The 16977-nt window shown below is 43.9% G+C and overlaps 3 protein-coding genes across 4 annotated transcripts; 2 read left to right on the top strand and 1 right to left on the bottom strand.

The window, feature by feature from the left end:
- Window positions 1-635: 635 nt before the first annotated feature.
- Window positions 636-3390, top strand: tmem151bb (transmembrane protein 151Bb). Its single transcript, XM_061696110.1, has 2 exons — window positions 636-719; window positions 1981-3390. Exons 1-2 carry the CDS (start codon window positions 636-638, stop codon window positions 3388-3390), a joined length of 1494 nt encoding a protein of 497 aa, XP_061552094.1.
- A 44-nt stretch (window positions 3391-3434) lies between these two features.
- On the bottom strand, window positions 3435-16977 carry bend3 (BEN domain containing 3). 2 transcript variants are annotated; one of them, XM_061696107.1, is made up of 5 exons: window positions 16547-16977; window positions 15915-15989; window positions 15220-15274; window positions 13154-13326; window positions 3435-10474 (listed from the first exon to the last, which is right to left on the bottom strand). In XM_061696107.1, the coding sequence occupies exons 3-5, from the start codon at window positions 15269-15271 to the stop codon at window positions 8255-8257; spliced, it is 2445 nt and encodes an 814-aa protein (XP_061552091.1). In that variant the 5' UTR covers window positions 15272-15274; window positions 15915-15989; window positions 16547-16977; the 3' UTR covers window positions 3435-8254. The 2 variants fall into 2 exon arrangements, with proteins under 2 accessions (XP_061552091.1, XP_061552092.1); XM_061696108.1 differs by lacking the exon at window positions 15915-15989.
- Window positions 5343-7692, top strand: mtres1 (mitochondrial transcription rescue factor 1). The gene is made up of 4 exons (XM_061696109.1): window positions 5343-5481; window positions 6076-6520; window positions 7189-7261; window positions 7335-7692. Exons 1-4 carry the CDS (start codon window positions 5433-5435, stop codon window positions 7515-7517), a joined length of 750 nt encoding a protein of 249 aa, XP_061552093.1. The 5' UTR covers window positions 5343-5432; the 3' UTR covers window positions 7518-7692.

Raw genomic sequence — 16977 nt, 5'->3', positions numbered from 1 at the left:
TGACGTGGCGGCCTGGTTTCATATGAAAAAATGGTGTGGAGTTTTCTACTGTTGAACACATTTACAAAGCAGATTTCAGGGAATAAAAACGTGTCGTATTTAAATGGGATGTATTGTCGTGACTTGTTCGCGTTTGGTTAAGTAGCCTATAAAACAAAAAACCCTCTGGGTGCATTTGCCCAACCAATTAAGGTCAAAGCACTACAAGTGTAATGTCGGTGTGTTTTGTTGTTGTTGTGCTTTCCCTTGAAGGCATTTCTGCAACGGCGTCTTCTCCTCAGCGCGTACCTGCATGGCGACACTTCAGCACCATGGAGAGCAACCCTCGCCAACGCCGTCTGCTGAAACCAATCGGCGGTCCGAAAGTGCAGCGCGAGCTCTGTTTGGCATTTCGACCCGAGCCGCCAAATATTCTGCTCGCCAATTTGCGATCGTGTTACTGCGGCACACCGCAAAGAGGGGAAGAGGGAGGTGGGATGCGGGCTTTCCCTTATACGCTCGTCCATCTTCGAGCGACTGCAGAGTTGGCTCCGAGATGCGTCTCGAGCTTTTATTCGGTTACCTCGAGCTCTAGCTGCTGTCGTTAGCGAGGCACTCCACGCCCCGTCACTATTCATCAACCGCCGATCGGCATCATGTCTCCTCCGGCGTCGGCTGCGACTGCCAGCGAAAGCAGCACGACCACCACCGCCGTGTTTGAGGAGGACACCAGAGAGGAGGTATCTTCTTCACACAATCATCTTGCTGTGCTTTAGGGAATGTAAACCATGCAGTCCATGTGCATAGGTTTACAGCATGCGATGTGAATGTGCAGTTACGGTATATGTATATGGTGCCTTGATGACAAATGAGCCGGCATTGGTTTGGGTTGAACGCTCTTTTTGAACATGGGGAGAAAAAAAAAATACAATAAAAAAAAGTACATGAAAAAACGAACAACAACACAGCATCGAGCTTGTTTTCCATTGTTCGGGAGACTTGACATATTGGGAATTGTTTTCATTAGCTGAGCAATTATCTCCATACAGTAGGCAGTAGCCTATACTCTATATAAAAGTAGGCATACACTGTCAAGATTAGAGATCTGGCAGTATTTATTTTACAATAATATAACCCATACAACTAATTACGGGAATCCATTGCAACAGCTAAAAATGTTGCATGTATGTTCCTTTAAATATATTAAAAGTCCCAAGCAGCCACCACATGCCTAAAAGTACAATGATGTGATTTTTTACATTTTCTTTTTAATGAGGATAATACTTCATTCACCGTGAAAAAGTGGAAACAAAAACTACATGTACCTCTCATGCAACCTTTTAAAAAATCACCCAAACGTCTAACACACAGCCAAAACCTACACGTCCGTTTATGTGTTGTGTATGAGCGTTTGTTGTTGTTGTTGAGGGTGAGAGGTTTATTTGTGTGTGTGTGAGAGAGACTGGTTGCTTGCTATGAATGCGAGGTCTTCTGGTGTCTGTGAATTTTTGGTTCTCTGGTGTGTGAATGTGTTTTGGGGTCTGTGAGAGTTGGTTTTTTTTTTAGCTGTTGTTGTTGTCTGTGAGTTTTCCTGGTGTGTGTGAAAATGTCCCCCCCCCCGTGTATAGTGTTTTTCTTATGTGTGAACATTTTTAACCGGGAACAAATTCATCAGCATACCCCTCGTTTTTCGATCGGGAAAACCTTCCATCAGCTACACTTGCATTTGATGGCTGGGATTCTACCATTTATATTCTGGCGCCGGGGGGAGCAATTCCATTGTAAAGAAATACATTTCATTACAATTGTCGCAAAGTAGAATAGGCTGTTGCTTGGTATGTTCCACCCCTCCACAAAGAATTGAAATTAGCTGTGTCATTTTTGTTTTACTGCTACCTAACATTACAAAGAACCAACACTTAAAATAATCCAATGCCGCGAGGAGATCATTTATTCGTGAAACCGTTTTTCTTTATTGCATTCTCTTATCTTTCTGTACAGCAAAAACCCCTCAAGCAATCTCTGAGGAAGTCAATATGTCGGGAGAGTTTCTGGAAATGCCTGCTCCTGTCCGTTCTCATGTACGGCTGCATGGGAGCCATGGTTTGGTGTCACGTCACCGAGGTGACCCGCCTCACCTTTGACAGCGCATTCAAAGGGAAATCCATGATGTACCACGACAGTCCCTGCTCTGATGGCTACATATATATTCCTCTAGCCCTACTGGGCATGCTTTACTTGGTCTACCTGGTGGAATGCTGGCACTGTCACGTGCAGAACGAGCTGCAGCACAAAGTCGACGTGGAGGGCATTTACGAGCGAATCCAGAGGATGCAGCAAGCCAAACCTTGCATCTGGTGGAAGGCCATCAGTTACCACTACGTGCGTCGCACCCGGCAAGTCACACGCTACCGCAACGGGGACGCGTACAGCAGTACTCAAGTTTACCACGAGCGAGTCAACACTCATGTGGCGGAAGCCGAATTTGACTACGGTCACTGCGGAGTGAAAGATGTCTCCAAACAGCTGCTCAGCCTGGAGAAGTCTGCCCTCACAAAGATGCGTTTTACCAAGTGTTTTAGCTTTGCCAACGTTGAGTCTGAGAATTCGTACCTCACGCAGCGAGCAAGATTTTTCACTGACAACGAAGGCCTCGACGACTATATGGAAGCCAGGGAGGGCATGCACCTGAAAAACATTGACTTGAAGGAATATATCATGGCTCTGTCTGACCCCGAGCACCACCCCTGGTATCTGTCCCATTATGTCTTCTGGTTCGCCTCATTCCTCACCTTCTCATGGCCTCTACGAGTGTTCATTGAGTATCGCACCGCATATGTCCACTATCGCGTCGAGAAACTCTTCGGACATGATTACATTCCAGTGACACCGTGTGAGGACAGGCCATATTGGCGACGTATCCCCCGCGTCAACACCATTGACAGTACGGAATTGGAGTGGCACATTCGGTCCAACCAGCAGTTGGTTCCAAGTTACTCAGAGGCAGGCCTCATGGACCTAGCCCAGTGCCCCTCCACCTTCAGTGGCATTCGTCAGAATTGTGAGCGCTGCCACAGGGCCATCAGTTGCTCCTCAGTGTTCTCCAGAAGCGCCCTCAGCATCTGTACGGGAGCCAGCTCCAGAATCCCCTTCAGCGGCAGTCGATTCTCCCTGGCTCGACGCTACGGATCACAAAGGAGCTGCTTTTGGAGGAGCGGAAGTTTGGACGACCAGGAGAGTCCCAGCGAAAACACCCGGTGCCTGTCAGAACGCCTCAACACAGACGACGAAGAACCCCCAGACTACGACGACGCGCTGTGCTACCCGGTGCTCATTGTCCACTCCAGCGAAAACTGCCACAACCGCAGGTCCTTCCACAGAAACAACTCTTGTGTGGAGACTTCACTGTGACCGTGCTTAAAAAAAAAAAAAAAAAAAGAATATCTGTAGCATACAAACACTTGGCTGCATGTGAGATACACAAACAAATGCCGAAATCCTGAATGTGTGAATCACCAAAGCAATAAGTGTGATTAATGATATGTGAAACCTCTGCGCGGACAAAGACTGTTAACACTGCACATCGTTGCCATAGCTTTTAAGATCTTGACATATAAAAGTGGCGCTGCAGTTACCTCACAAGAGCTGGACTCGAAAAAATGCACACATCTAAAAGTGGTCATTGAAATATGTGTAACAAATGCATCATGAGTGACAAGTCCCTTGGCAACTTTGATGAGTTCCATATTCCATAGACGACCTATTTCTAAGGACAGCAATAACTGCAAAAACCTAAGTAGGATCATCTCAAGTGGAAGGTAAAATGGAAAATATCAATTCCATATATTAGTTGCACTGATGCATATCAAAGGCAGCGGAATGAAACCCGAATCTGTGCCACACAATACACGCCGCTTGCTGTTATTTTCAGTTCATTTATTTAGTCATGTTACTTGTCATGATCTGTCAAGCCATTCAGTTTCCATATCGCTTTTCCTCATTTAGCGTCACGGGTGCCAGCTGATTTCGGGCGAGAGGCGGGGTACACCCGAGACTGGTCGCCAGCCAATCATAGGGCACATATAGACAAACAACCATTCACAATGTCATCCGCACAAGGACAATTTAAAGGCTTCACCTGACTGAAAACTGTTTTTGGGCACGGGGGAGGAAGCCGGAGTACCCAGAGAAAACCAATGGGAAGAGCATGCAAACTCCACTCTGAGAGATTCAAACCATCCTCACTGTGACGTCATGCCACCGTGCTGCCTACTTATTCTAATCACAGGAGGAGACATTTTATCTACCCTCTGCTGCATATTTTGTTGTACACCACACAATGAAGCAGATCACACAAATTATTTTTTTTAAAACATCTTTTCAGACTTTGACATTGCTCAGAATGTTTTTTTTTTTTTTTTTGCCAGCAGCGCTCGTCCTCATGAGGTTTGCGGGTGAGCTGTAGCCTATCCCAGCTAACTTAGAGCAAGAGGCCGACGACATCCTGGACTGATCGCCAGCCAATCGCAGGACACACTCTAGTACACCGAAGTCAAAATTCTGTTTGCTCAATATGATTCTGAAAATCTCTTTCAGTTTGACTGTTATTTTTCCATGCCCACAATTGCATAATTATGTCCCAACGCAGCGCGTTGAAGAAGCATAACTGAATGTGAGCCACCAGCGTACATTATGTCGTCCCGTACCAACTATGTAGCTTAGTAAGGAACGGTTCATGCAAACGTCACAACATCTCCGGAAGAGCTTTCCCCACCTCTTTCAACTACAGTTTACATACAATTACAGTAATGCAAAGATGTTAGTGCACTTATGTTTACACACTTGGTACACCATAGACATTTTATAATATTGATTTTTTTTTTTAAATTATGTAACAGGTGAACATAGTCTAGCAAATATCGAGTTCACAACAATGTAGTCAAACCAGTATTATGCACTTGAAATTACAAGACTATAAATTGTGATGCTAAATGTTGATGGAAATTTATAACAAAAAATAATAAATAATACAATAAATAATGAGGTACTATTAAGATGACACACTAAAAGGCATAACACATAACAAATCTAATTTGTTACTTATTGTACAAAGTTGTATTATTGTTGTCCTAATATTCCAATGACTGTATAAAAAGGTGATTATGTTTACAAATATGTAATCAACCATCCTATGCTGGAAAATATCTGCAATAAACGTCAGTACAAGCCCATGTCTTTTGTGTGTGTCACCCCCCACACACACGTCAGTCCCTTTGCACAATGGAATAGTTAAGACTTTCAAATTCATTCATGTATACCTGCGGTGAACATTTTAAAGTACAATTTTGCTGTGATGTTGTAAACACGTCTTACAGTGTACTAACTGTAAGATGTCCTCCCAAACGATAGGTGGCAGCACGGCGAGATGACAAGTGACGCGACAACAACAATAAATGGGAAACGACGAATTAGCAAAACAAGCTATGCGAGGTTATTTTCTAGGTGAGTGACTACAACATATGTGTTTGATTTCCCTGCAATGGAGTAACAACGTGACACTAGGATTGAGCATCTTATATGATTATTATTCATCGTGGTGCATGCGAAAACTTGCTATGTGCCACGGCTTTCCAGTTAGTCTCACCTCGGTCTCGACCTGCCGAGTGTCGGGCTCGTTTAAAGAGGAAGCCGATCTCGTCTCACGCAACAACAACAACAACAAAACCAAAACTCCAAAACGTACGCGCAAATAAACAGTGCACTGACACGCCCTGTTGTTTGATTTTCAATTGTTTGCATATTTCGACGGACTTGAAGACAATGAAGGCACAAGACGCTTTCCAGTTGTAGTTCAAAATCCTCACCCTCCATTCATATTTCAGCGAGCGACAACCGAAGATGTTTTCGAAGCAGTAACGAACAGGTTGCGGTAATCTCGCGAGACTTCAGAGTAAAGGACTGCAGATTTTTTTTTTTTAATTTAAATTTAAATGAATGTATATATTTTCAAATATTCCAACTCAGTTGTTTCTTTCGTTTTCGTCAACTATAACCTTGTATTTTAGTGACAACAACTTTTTTTTTTGTTTTTTTTAGTGACTGGCTGGCGCTCCAACATGCACAGTTTGGTGGTCCAAGCTCTTGCCATGAGGCAGCTAGGAAGGCTGAACCCGCGCCATCTACTGGCTGCTGGTTATGGACCGGCACAGACTGAATGGTGTCCCAGGACCATCCATACACGCCAGCTGTGGGGCTGCTCCGCCTACCCCACACTGGGTGGCCACCGGCCGGCTCTCTGCAGCAGGGATGCCATCAGGAGTCTGTCGGTCCATCAGCTGAGGTTCAAAAGCAACAGGAAGAAAGGTGCTGCTAAGCCAACGGATGAAGAGGAAGAGGAAGAAAAAGACCCTGAGAGCAGCGATTCTGAGGATGAGGTGGATGAGGACCCAAATGTTCCAAAAGACTATAAAGACATTGAGAAATATGTGCAGTCCTTTCGTTATGATGTCATTTTAAGAGCTGGCTTGGACATGGCGCGCAAGTAAGTCTCACACATTATGACTAAACCAGTATCCAATATGCTACTAATACTGTGATGTTTCTAATAGTTGTTATTTATATAAAGTACTTTAGTACATAGTGGTTAACACATCTGCCTAAGTTGAGGTTCTGGGTTCAAATCTCAGCTCCGGCCTGCGTGTGGAAATTGCACGTCGTCTTGTGCTTGCGTGGGTTTCCTAAAAGTACTCCGGTTTATGCCCACATTCCCAAAACATGCATGTTAGGTTAATTTAAGACTAAATTGTCTGTAGGCGGGAAGGGTTGTTTGTCTATATGCGCTCTGCTACTACCCGTTTATCCTCATTCGGGTTGCAGCTGTCCTGGAGCCTATCCCAGCTGACTTTGGGCAAGAGGCACCGCAGATAATACACAAACCATTAACACTCACGTTCACACCCAAGGGCAAGTTAGTCTTCAATTAACCTAACATGCAGGTTTTTAGAATCTGAGAGGAAACAAATACGCCAAGAAAAGCCCTAAAGCACGGAGACAACATGCAAACTCAGTCTAGTGTATGATGGTTGTTAAGACTTCACTGAGGCATGCTGATTTTCGTTGCAATAACATTTTTAAAAAGAAAAAAACAAAAATCTACAGCAAGCAACTGTTCCATCCATAAAATCTTTTTTTTTTTTTTCATTCCAACAGTAAAATTGAAGATAGCTTCTACAGCAACAAGCTCCGACTAAATGGACAAAAGCTTATCAAGAAAAGTAAAACGGTGAGTGTTTACCAGCAATGGCGTGTACCTACCACTGTTGTTGCTTGTTCTGACAATCTCGTACTATATTTAGGTGAGAGTTGGGGACACTTTGGACCTGGTGATGTCAGAGAACCAAGATACCAACACTGTTACTTTCATGAGAGTTGTCCTGAAAAAGGTTTTGGGTGAATCCAGTAATGCAGAAAAGTACAAAGTTTCTATAAGGCGCTGGAAGTTAATAGCGCTTCCCAAGGATGAGGCCTTTAAGCCTTGAAGTCAAATATGACCGTTCTGACTGCAATACCGTTGGCCAGTTAAGGCACTACAAGGACAAAACGGGTACAGAGGCAACTGAGATGATGAACTATTCTGGTTTCTACACATGAAGAAAAAAACAAAATCATGACTCTGCATTTTCCTGCGAACCAATAAATGTGCACTTTGATGAACTCTGCATTGTTTGATGGCTAGGCTTATAACGAGTGTATCAACTTTTTTGCTGGCAATATTGACTTAGTGTACCATGGAACAGGAATGCCTAAATGCCTGAACAGGAGTGTGCAGCAATTGAAGTGTAAAACACCCAAAATGTCATGTGATTTTATTAGAAATAAGTGCTCAACCACTGTCAAGTTAAATTTTCTATAATATAAACCGCTATAACAAGGCTTAATATAAGCATGTTATTAAAACAGGTAAAACTATTTCTGCTCATATAGAAAAGTATGCTCTGAACTACCCTTATTATTTTCGAGGGCTCCAACAATGTTAGATAAGCTAGGACAGTTTTGGCTTTTTAAAATGGAGGCTTTTGAAAGTGTCTATCCAACAAGACTAGTATAAATCATACATCTAGAGCCGTTGCCTAAAGGTTAAGTGGGACTAGGAGTTGTGTAGAAGAAACGTGATGGGTTGTTGGCTTCATCCTAAAAAGGACAGGTTTGTAAAGTTAAGCTTATATGCTGTGCAAAAATGACGCGTGTGTGTGTGTGTATCAAGGGAGGGCTGCCACTACAACACAGAATTTGACCTCTTGGCCTTCTTCAGAATGTCACACTTCTTCCGATTGGGGCGCCTACAGCGTTCATCGATGCTTGGCACGCACTCGTAGTGCCACACTTCCTCCATTTTCTCCACAGGGTACACCGTTTCCACGTAGTGACGGATCAGTCTGAGGCGTGCAGGGTCCAGCTGCTTCTTGTTGCAGGCCCCTGAATGGTTGTACTGCAACCGCAGGTTCTCCTGCGTGAAGAGCTCCGGGAAGAGGCGCACCAACAGTCGGGCAGCAAAGTTGCCAACTGAGAGACTCTGCTGGACTATTTCACGAACCTCCATGTCTGAGAGCAGGTAAGCTGGCGGAACTGGGAAGTCAGGTTTGGAAACGATCAGTTCATCCAGAGGAATTTTGCAAAAGTCTTTACTGCTTTTCTCAGGAGGTAACGTGGGAATTTCCGGCTCCTCCTTCAGGCCGTCCGGGTGGATCTGGTTCAGGAAAAAGTCTGGCTCTGCATCGTGACCATACACTTTGCGATGCTGCAAGTAGGATCTCCGCTGCTCCGTGTCGCGTCTCCGGCACCTCTCATCAAGTTTGCCCACAAACTCCAGCATCCACACTCGGTCATTCCTGGCCCGTGGGTAGACTAACTGCACATAATGGCGGATCAGGTTCACACGTAAGGGATCCAGCTGCTTTTTCCCGAGCGAACCGCTGCAGTTGTACAGCTTCCGGGTGTTCTCATGGGTGAAGAGCTCAGGGAACATGAGCACCAGCAGCCGGGATGCAAAGTTCCCAATGGACAAACTACATTCATAGTTATACTTCAACTGCTCCTTGGACAAGAGAAACTCATGGGGAACAGTAACGTCTGGTATGGGCATCTCTAGATTGTCAAAATCTATAGGGGATAGCAGTGACTTTTTGGACTTGCGCGAGGGCCTTTCATTGTCACACATCTCTGGAATCCTCAGGACAGAAACGTCCTCGAACATGCTCACCGGGTCAAAGCTTTCATCATTTATGTTTTCAGGTTCACTTCCATTGCCATTGCTGTGAGGACTATCAAGTGCATCCTCCAGATGCTGAATGCACACCTGAAGCCAGCTCTCCTCAGGCACGTTTGGAAAATTTGTTTCCATGTACTTTTTGATGATTTCCATCCTGTCCGAGTCTAGAATCAGCTGACCCACACTGTTTAAACAGTTTGAGCCCTCTGGCACTTTATTACCTTCTTCAAAAAGCTCAGGGAATAGTCGATGCATGAGGAAAATGACAAAGTCTTCCGGGGAGGAGAGCTCGTCCAGCTCCTCTGTGGCTTGATTGTTGAACATTCCAACCAAGCTGCCCTGCTGGTTGTCTTGAGAGAGGTGCTCCTCCTGACCCTGCTCATTTATGAAATGATAGGTTGGAGAACGCTCTGCTTTTATTCCGTCTCCCACCATTGTCTGCTTCTTGAGCAGTCGAGCGCTCTCCATGTCTCTCTGGGCCCAGAAGCGATTAAAGAAGTCATTAATCTGAGGGAGGCACTCTCCCTTCCAAACACTGTTGTTCTTGACTGAGGGATAGCTTCCCTCTATGTAGTTGCGGATCAGCTGCAAATGTAAAGACTCCAGGGATCTTTTGCTTGCCATGCATTCATGGGAGCAGTCCTTGGCTTTGAACAGCTCAGGGAAGAGATGCACGAGTAAACGACACCCCAGCTCTCCAGCACTGGATGTCTGCTCCATGAGAGGGTTCAACTCCTCACTTGTGAGCAGATACTCAGGAGGAGGCTGGAATTCTGCCACCATCTCCGCTGGTTTGATCTGCTTCTTAATTCGCATGACTTCCATACTTAACAGGTCCACTTTGCTGTGCAGTTGAGTCATGCTGGAACTGAGGCTATTGAGAATGAAAAACATTTTTTCAATTAAAGGGTAAATGTTTGAGTCTTCTGACCACGCTTGGCCTGAATTGTCCACGCTTGGAAAAGCCTCAGAAAAGCCATTTTCCTGGGAACTTAGGAGAGAGGAGGAGAAGAGGCTGCTGTAGTTCAGCGGATTTCCAGGACATTGACCTGCTTGCTGCTCTAGATTCGGAGTGTTCTTCTTCTCTAAGATTCTGTGGGAGATACTGAAGAGAGGCTTTCTGTAAGAAATTCTGGATTTGCCATGGAGGTTTTCCCTTGTCTCTCCGCTTGTGCTGAGACACAGAGGCTCATGTCTGCTGCTCTCATCTGCCAACTGCTGCCTCATCTAGATACAGTAAACGACAAAATACATACAAAATCACTACAATATTTCAGACCTGGCAGCCTGTAGGTCCAAAAAAGTAACTTTAGAGGTAATGTTATGCTTGCTCTCATGGTGGCATGAGAGCAAGCGTTTTTAATCAAACGTTGTTCTGCTGCCCTCAGGCTGCCGGTGAACTCGGTGCACATAACCACCGTCAAAGGACCTTCAGTCGTGCAGGTTCCCGCAGTTGTGGAAGACAGCAATAAGTTGGCTTGGCCCTTTACGCAAAAGAGTCACACGGTCGGTCATGCGGTACACACACACACCTCTTTCCAGGCTGCACAGTACAATAATAAAACTCCCTGTACACTGCAAAGTGAGCCAAGTGTTCTCATGCGAAGCGACTTTGCCTGTATGGTAAATAAATAATGTTTTAAAGATGGTGTCGGTTGGATACTGGAGCGGATGTATTCAATTTATTTCCTACGGGAAATCAAATTGATTTGAAATCAGAAAAAAAAAATCTAAGTGAGCAGCGTCCTGGAAGAGATTATGAGCAACTTTCACTATAGTTCGAAGCAAAAAATTTTGTAAAGCAGTGTACTTTCCCTTCACTTGTGTGTGTGTGTGTGTGTGTGTGTGCGCGTGGGTGGGGGTGGGGGGGCACTGATACACGGGTGCCCGACAAGGCTTCTTTATACCCGCGCGGATGGCGACTGCGCTGACCTCACGGCGGCTGTCCCTCGCGTAGTTTGCCTTTATACTCTCGTCCTGCAGACTTTTATAATTTACATAGTTCATCCCACCACACTTCAGTTGTACAGCCGGGTTCACGACCCTTGTCCTGCATGCTTCTTCTCCTGTCCTTGTCCTGTTCGATCTTGTCCTGTCCTTCCCTCACAGGGTGTATGATGCACTAAAGCCCCAGGCAACACTCATATTTAATGTTTCATTGTTGTAGATAATGTAATGATTTACTTCTCTGATCCTGTTTACAATTATTGCTTTGTCTTTTGTCACTGTTTCTCTCTCCCCTCTAGAAACTTTGTTCTGTGCGACTGATCGACTCTGATTCGCAATCAACTTCAATTATAATACTAAGAAACCACAGCGGAAGCTTAAAAACTCCACTGTTTGCAATGCAATGTGGATTTTTTTTTTTTTTTTTTTTGCATTAACGTACTTAATGTACATAATTGTTATATTAATTGTCATAGTTTCTCTGTATGTTAACAGTGGTTCTTGGAATGTATACCTTATTTAACTGTCACATTTATTGCTAAATTATGTTGTACTGTCTTTTTTAAAAATGAAATCATGACTTTAAGTAGTGTGCTTTAAGTATAGCGTAGAAATGGAAGTAATGAATTGTTTTCTCAGCACTTTGGTCAAAGTAACAAATCTTTTCCAAGTCAATGAGTTCAAGTCCAAGTGACGTCACGACTCATTGCTGTTCAAGTGCAAGTTGAGTTGCAAGTCTTTGACAAATTGTCTTGTCGGGTCTAAAGCCATCAAATTCATGACTCGAGTCCAAGTCATGTGACTCAAGTCCAGCAGGGCCCGGACGGCATGCAGAGCCCACGTGATCGAAACAACAGGTTACAAAGGTGCTACCATAGTAGCAAGGCGGAAGAGGGAATGTTGCTTGCTTGAAGTCATTTACTGACACTGCAGTTGAAGTTAACTGTGAAACTAAACACGCACAACCAATGAATTACACTTATTGAATGTTCAAATTCATCAGACTTAATTTCCTCGTTCACAAAAATTGCGAGCTCAAAGCTCACACATTGAACGAACAACACTACTGACGAGCTAATGAAAATTAGCGGCACTTATATCTCCCAAAATAATGAATGTAACAATAATCTCTGGCATATATTCTTCAAACTCTGTGAAAAGAACATAATAATAACAATATGACACGTGGTGGCGACGCCTAACGGGACAAGATGAAAGGAAAAGAAGATTCGATCGTGACTTCTATTTTCATTGCTACAGCAAGCGTGCATCTCATTGCGTGCACCACACTACGCCTCAGAGGTCAAGACGTGCACAGCAGCGATCGAACAAGGCACATAAAGACAGCACGCACCTCAAGACTCACTATTACGACCCCAATTCCAATGAAGTTTGGACGTTGTGTTAAACATAAATAAAAACAGAATACAGTGATTTGCAAATCACGTTCAACCTATATTGAATTGAATACGCTACAAAGATGAGATACTTTATGTTCAAACTGATGGACATGATCGTTTTGAGCAAATAATCATGAACTTGGAATTTTATGGCTGCAACACGTTCCAAAAAAGCTGGGACAGGTGGCAACAAAGACTGAAAAAGTTGAGGGATGCTCATCAAACACCTGTTTGGAACATCCCACAGGTGAACAGGCTCATTGGGAACAGGCGGGTGCCATGATTGGGTAGAAAAGGAGCTTCCCTGAATTGCTCAGTCGTTCACAAGCAAAGATGCGGCGAGGTTCACCTCTTTGTGAACAAGTGCGCGAGGAAATAGTCGAACAGTTTAAGGGCAATGTTCCTCAACGTACAATTGCAAGGAATTTAGGGATTTCATCAGCTACGTTGGATCGGGACATCCCTAGCATTTTTAATTGGGTGTTCTATGTTAGAACTTAGAAGTCGGCTATATAGTCTATATATAAATATTCTGTGGGGAAAAAAAAAAAAAACTCACCTCTCGTGCAACTTTGACTCTCTTGCCGCTTGACAGCTGCTTGAAGTCTGGTTCCATTTCTGAAGAAGTTCGTTTACCAGCCTCGTGGGTCCCAGGAGATCCTCCTCCATGCTCACCAGGTGCCTCACAACAAGCAAAGTCCTCAGTCTTGTCTTTTTTCCCATGCTTGTGTTCTGCCAATAAAAGCAAATGATCATGTCTCCTTTCTTCAGCCACATGAACAAAACTGAATTCTTATGAACACACGGAAAGAATGGCTTTTCTCAAATATTGCCCTCCAACTCTGAGAGACCCTGTGCCCCAATTAATCACTGACCACAATACCCCACCTCAAATAGCTCCCGTTTTATTCCCCTCGGGCAAAATAGCAGGTGGTGCCACGAGGTATTTATACTTTATAAGACATTTGTTACCACCATGTGTGGTGGTAGACATCTTTACCACAACACGCACACTGTAGAGCAGACATGGCATCTGCAAAGCTGCTGTATGCAGCAGATCATTCCTGAGCAAAAATCGCTCAACATTTCAACACTGACCTCAAAAGAATTAGGTGAGCTAGGTAACAAATGGAGCCCTTAATACAATATGCCGTTGTTTAATATATATTTTATAACTATACTACTTGTATCTTAATATATATTTTTTATTAGGTACCATAATTTAGTTGTGACAAAATAATTCATCAGTAAACTTTTATAAAACTGCGTTTGTAGAAATAAAGGCCACTTGGTACACTGCAGTTGAGCAAAACATTGCCCAAATACAGATGTCTGTGGTCCACATACGGTTTTCTATTCAAGCTACAATTTTCAGTTTTTCTATTAGAATGTGTGCTCACCGATTAATTGGCCTCTCACCTGCTAAAAGTACCCCATTTGAAGAAGTAAAATGTATGAATTATATCAAATTTGAACAAACGAGTCGTGCTAAACCATTATTGGCACCCATGAAGTGTAAGCACTAAATGTGGAGCATCTCCTAAGAAAATGAAACAACATGTTTCTATAGAGAACTAGTGTTTGATACAAAAGAGTAAACGATAAACAGTATATTATGGACAGATGAAACTAAAATAGAGCTCTTTCTCAAATGCACACACAGAGTATGTTTACAGACGGCACAATGAAGCGTTCAAGGAAAAGAACACCCTGCCAACACTCAAGCATGGTGGAGGATCCATAATGCTGTGGGGTTGCTTTGTTACATCTGGTACTGGGGTCCTTGACTGTATCATGAAATCAGAAAATTATCAAGAGATTTTAGGGCGAAATGTCTTGCCCGGTGTAAGAAAACTTGGTTTGAGGCAAAGGATAATGGGTCCCCCAGCAAAGCAAAGACCCAAGGCACACAGGAATGGTTGAGAAGGGAGGAAAAAAAAAAAAAAAAAAAGTTTTAAAATGGCCAGCAATAAATCCTGATCTCAATCCAATTGAAAATCTTTGAGGGGAGCTGAAATCTGCCACTGTGGAAAAGAATCCTGCAAATGTTCAAAAGCTTGTACAACTTGCGAAGGAGGAGTGGGAGAAAATACCATCTGAGAAGTGCAAAAAGCTTAGACAAGAAATGTTTGGAGGCTGTCATTGCTGTCAAAGGGCGTGCAACCAAATATTACGGAGGGGGGGGTGTGCCAATATTGCTGCAAATCCTGTTTTTTTTTTAAAATTACAATCTCTTTGCCAATATTGGTCCGCATGCTGATTTTTGTGGTTTTCTTTGAAATTACAATATCTAAGTTGAAAAAACCCCAAACAATTTTCTTTGTTAAATTACTTTGGACCACCAAATTAAAAGATCCTGATGATATATATTTGGGACATTACCATTTATTTCTTAAGATATTATACAGGTTACGCAAAAAAATGATGGGGTGCCAATAATGGTGAGCACAACTGTACATGAAATGTAAAAGTAAATTCCCGTTTTCCCAGCCCCTGATCGTTATGAGAGTAGCTCAGATCAGAAATTCATGTCATAAAGTATTCTATATTTATTTTGATTCAATTCTCATATGAATAAATAATAGCATTCCACAGTCACACGATTGATTCCAGATTGCAGCTTACCTTTTACAAGCATTTTTTCATCTGAAGCTTCCCCATACTCAGGGGAATTCATAGCCTAAAAGACAAAAATCATCATTATGTACGGTGTCGATCAAACACTGCGAAACACAATCGTACCCACTCGCAAAAAGTTAGGGAAATTGGGCTTTCGGGTGAAATGAACTTAAAATGCACCCTAACCTTTACAGGTGAACTTAATTTGACCTCAGCTTTTGAATGCACGCGTCCAACTCTTTTGCGTTTTCGTACTTTTTGCACAACTTACTGTTCTGTTATCTAACAAGGACCTGCACAGCAAAACTCACAAGGAAGTACACTTCAATGCCTTTCTGTGCCTCTTCCAGTCGCTGCGTCTTTGTTGAGATGACACTCCATGATGCCCGAAACCCAGCGGTCTCGTCCCTCTGATAACAACATCCCGTTTGAAACCTCAAAACGGCCTGGTAACGGTTGATCGATTGTTCGGCTTCATCTTGGTCTCGTGATGTCAAAATGCAAACAGCGCGATGAAGAAGACTCTAAGTTCATCTCTTAGTTAGGGGACAGCAAGTTGCGCAAAACATTTGGGTTCGTGGATCCTGAAATTCCCCCCCGAAAGGCCAATATCTTTTTGTGAGTCGCGTCTGTATTTATTGCTTCTTTTTGACTTCATCATTCATAGAAGCAGACTGTAAAGACGATTGTTTTCTGCTCACCTGTAGAGTGTTCCAGGGAGCTTTTGAAACCAATCTACATCTTTCGTTTCCTTTTGTAGTCCTTCTGTCGCAGAACTATGAGAGGACACAAACAAAGACGTTGGGTGGGTTGGGGGGCGATCCGTGAGATGATGGATTGTCTTGTGTGGACACATGGCCGAACATTGCTGGGCATGAAACATAAACGTGGCAGCTCATGTCATCGACTAAACCATGAACTTGTCGATGTTGTCGCGCGCACGCCAGCACAGTGACAGAGCGTGCGGCGTGTGATCGCATCCCGTGTCACTGAGTCATCGCAGGCGAGCTGATGTGACGCCGCCTCGTCAACAAGTCAGCTGTGCCGCTCGCGAGCCGCACCACTTCCGCATTCCTTCGCTCGTGACCCCTTGAACCAAAACAACCGCTAACCCTCGCAGCGTGGAACGCGGCTATCGTTTTCATGCCCGCTTGCCGACTCACTCGCCCGTATGGGTCCAATTGAGCCACCGGTGGTGTACGATGTGGGAATTGGAGTGACGCGGTGGTAGCTTGGAACATGCTGCTAAAGCTAAGCTAATTTGACGATACAGTACTGGGGGAGGGGGAAGGGGGCGTCAAGGCGGGTGCCCGCCAGTTGACAGCTAGCTTACCTTGGTGGGTGCGTGCAACCCCAATGTGGCCCTTAGCGCCTCGATTGCCCAATGTCACCGCGTATAACGGTCGCTAACGTTGTTCAACCACTCCACTCCTGTGCGTTCTCGCGTGACGTCAGTGGGACGTCACGGGTTCTTCCGCACAGCTGCGGGCGCAAAACACACATGAAAATAAGCGATGCCTGTCAACGTTTACATTTGTTTGTACCGGAGAAGTCACAAATATTGACGGTGCCCATCAAATATAAAAGACAGTGTTTCGAAGCCATTTTGGGAGTAAAGCGAATCCCAGTTCCATTTAGAATTGGACACATAAATAAATAAATAACTGTCGTCGTTAAACCACAAAGAAAAGTGTAAAACCATAGAGTCCTTGGTGGTAACATAACATTTGAACAACAACAAAAATACAACACGCCCCTCTTATC

This window comes from Phycodurus eques, chromosome 14 (genome assembly GCF_024500275.1).
Source record: "Phycodurus eques isolate BA_2022a chromosome 14, UOR_Pequ_1.1, whole genome shotgun sequence".
Classification (NCBI taxonomy): Eukaryota; Metazoa; Chordata; class Actinopteri; order Syngnathiformes; family Syngnathidae; genus Phycodurus; species Phycodurus eques.
This window is presented reverse-complemented; position numbering and strand designations above follow the sequence as displayed.

Excerpts from the sequence above, each read along its gene's own strand:
- bend3 (XM_061696107.1), bottom strand. The coding sequence starts at position 15,271 with ATGAATTCCCCTGAGTATGGGGAAGCTTCAGATGAAAAAATGCTTGTA. Across the intron at positions 13,327-15,219 it reads TGAAAAAATGCTTGTAAAAG|AACACAAGCATGGGAAAAAA; the intron begins GTAAGCTGCAAT and ends TTTTATTGGCAG. Across the intron at positions 10,475-13,153 it reads GAGTCAAAGTTGCACGAGAG|ATGAGGCAGCAGTTGGCAGA; the intron begins GTGAGTTTTTTT and ends TACTGTATCTAG.
- mtres1 (XM_061696109.1), top strand. The coding sequence starts at position 5,433 with ATGGGAAACGACGAATTAGCAAAACAAGCTATGCGAGGTTATTTTCTA. Across the intron at positions 5,482-6,075 it reads TATGCGAGGTTATTTTCTAG|TGACTGGCTGGCGCTCCAAC; the intron begins GTGAGTGACTAC and ends TGTTTTTTTTAG. Across the intron at positions 7,262-7,334 it reads TTATCAAGAAAAGTAAAACG|GTGAGAGTTGGGGACACTTT; the intron begins GTGAGTGTTTAC and ends TACTATATTTAG.
- tmem151bb (XM_061696110.1), top strand. The coding sequence starts at position 636 with ATGTCTCCTCCGGCGTCGGCTGCGACTGCCAGCGAAAGCAGCACGACC. Across the intron at positions 720-1,980 it reads AGGAGGACACCAGAGAGGAG|CAAAAACCCCTCAAGCAATC; the intron begins GTATCTTCTTCA and ends CTTTCTGTACAG.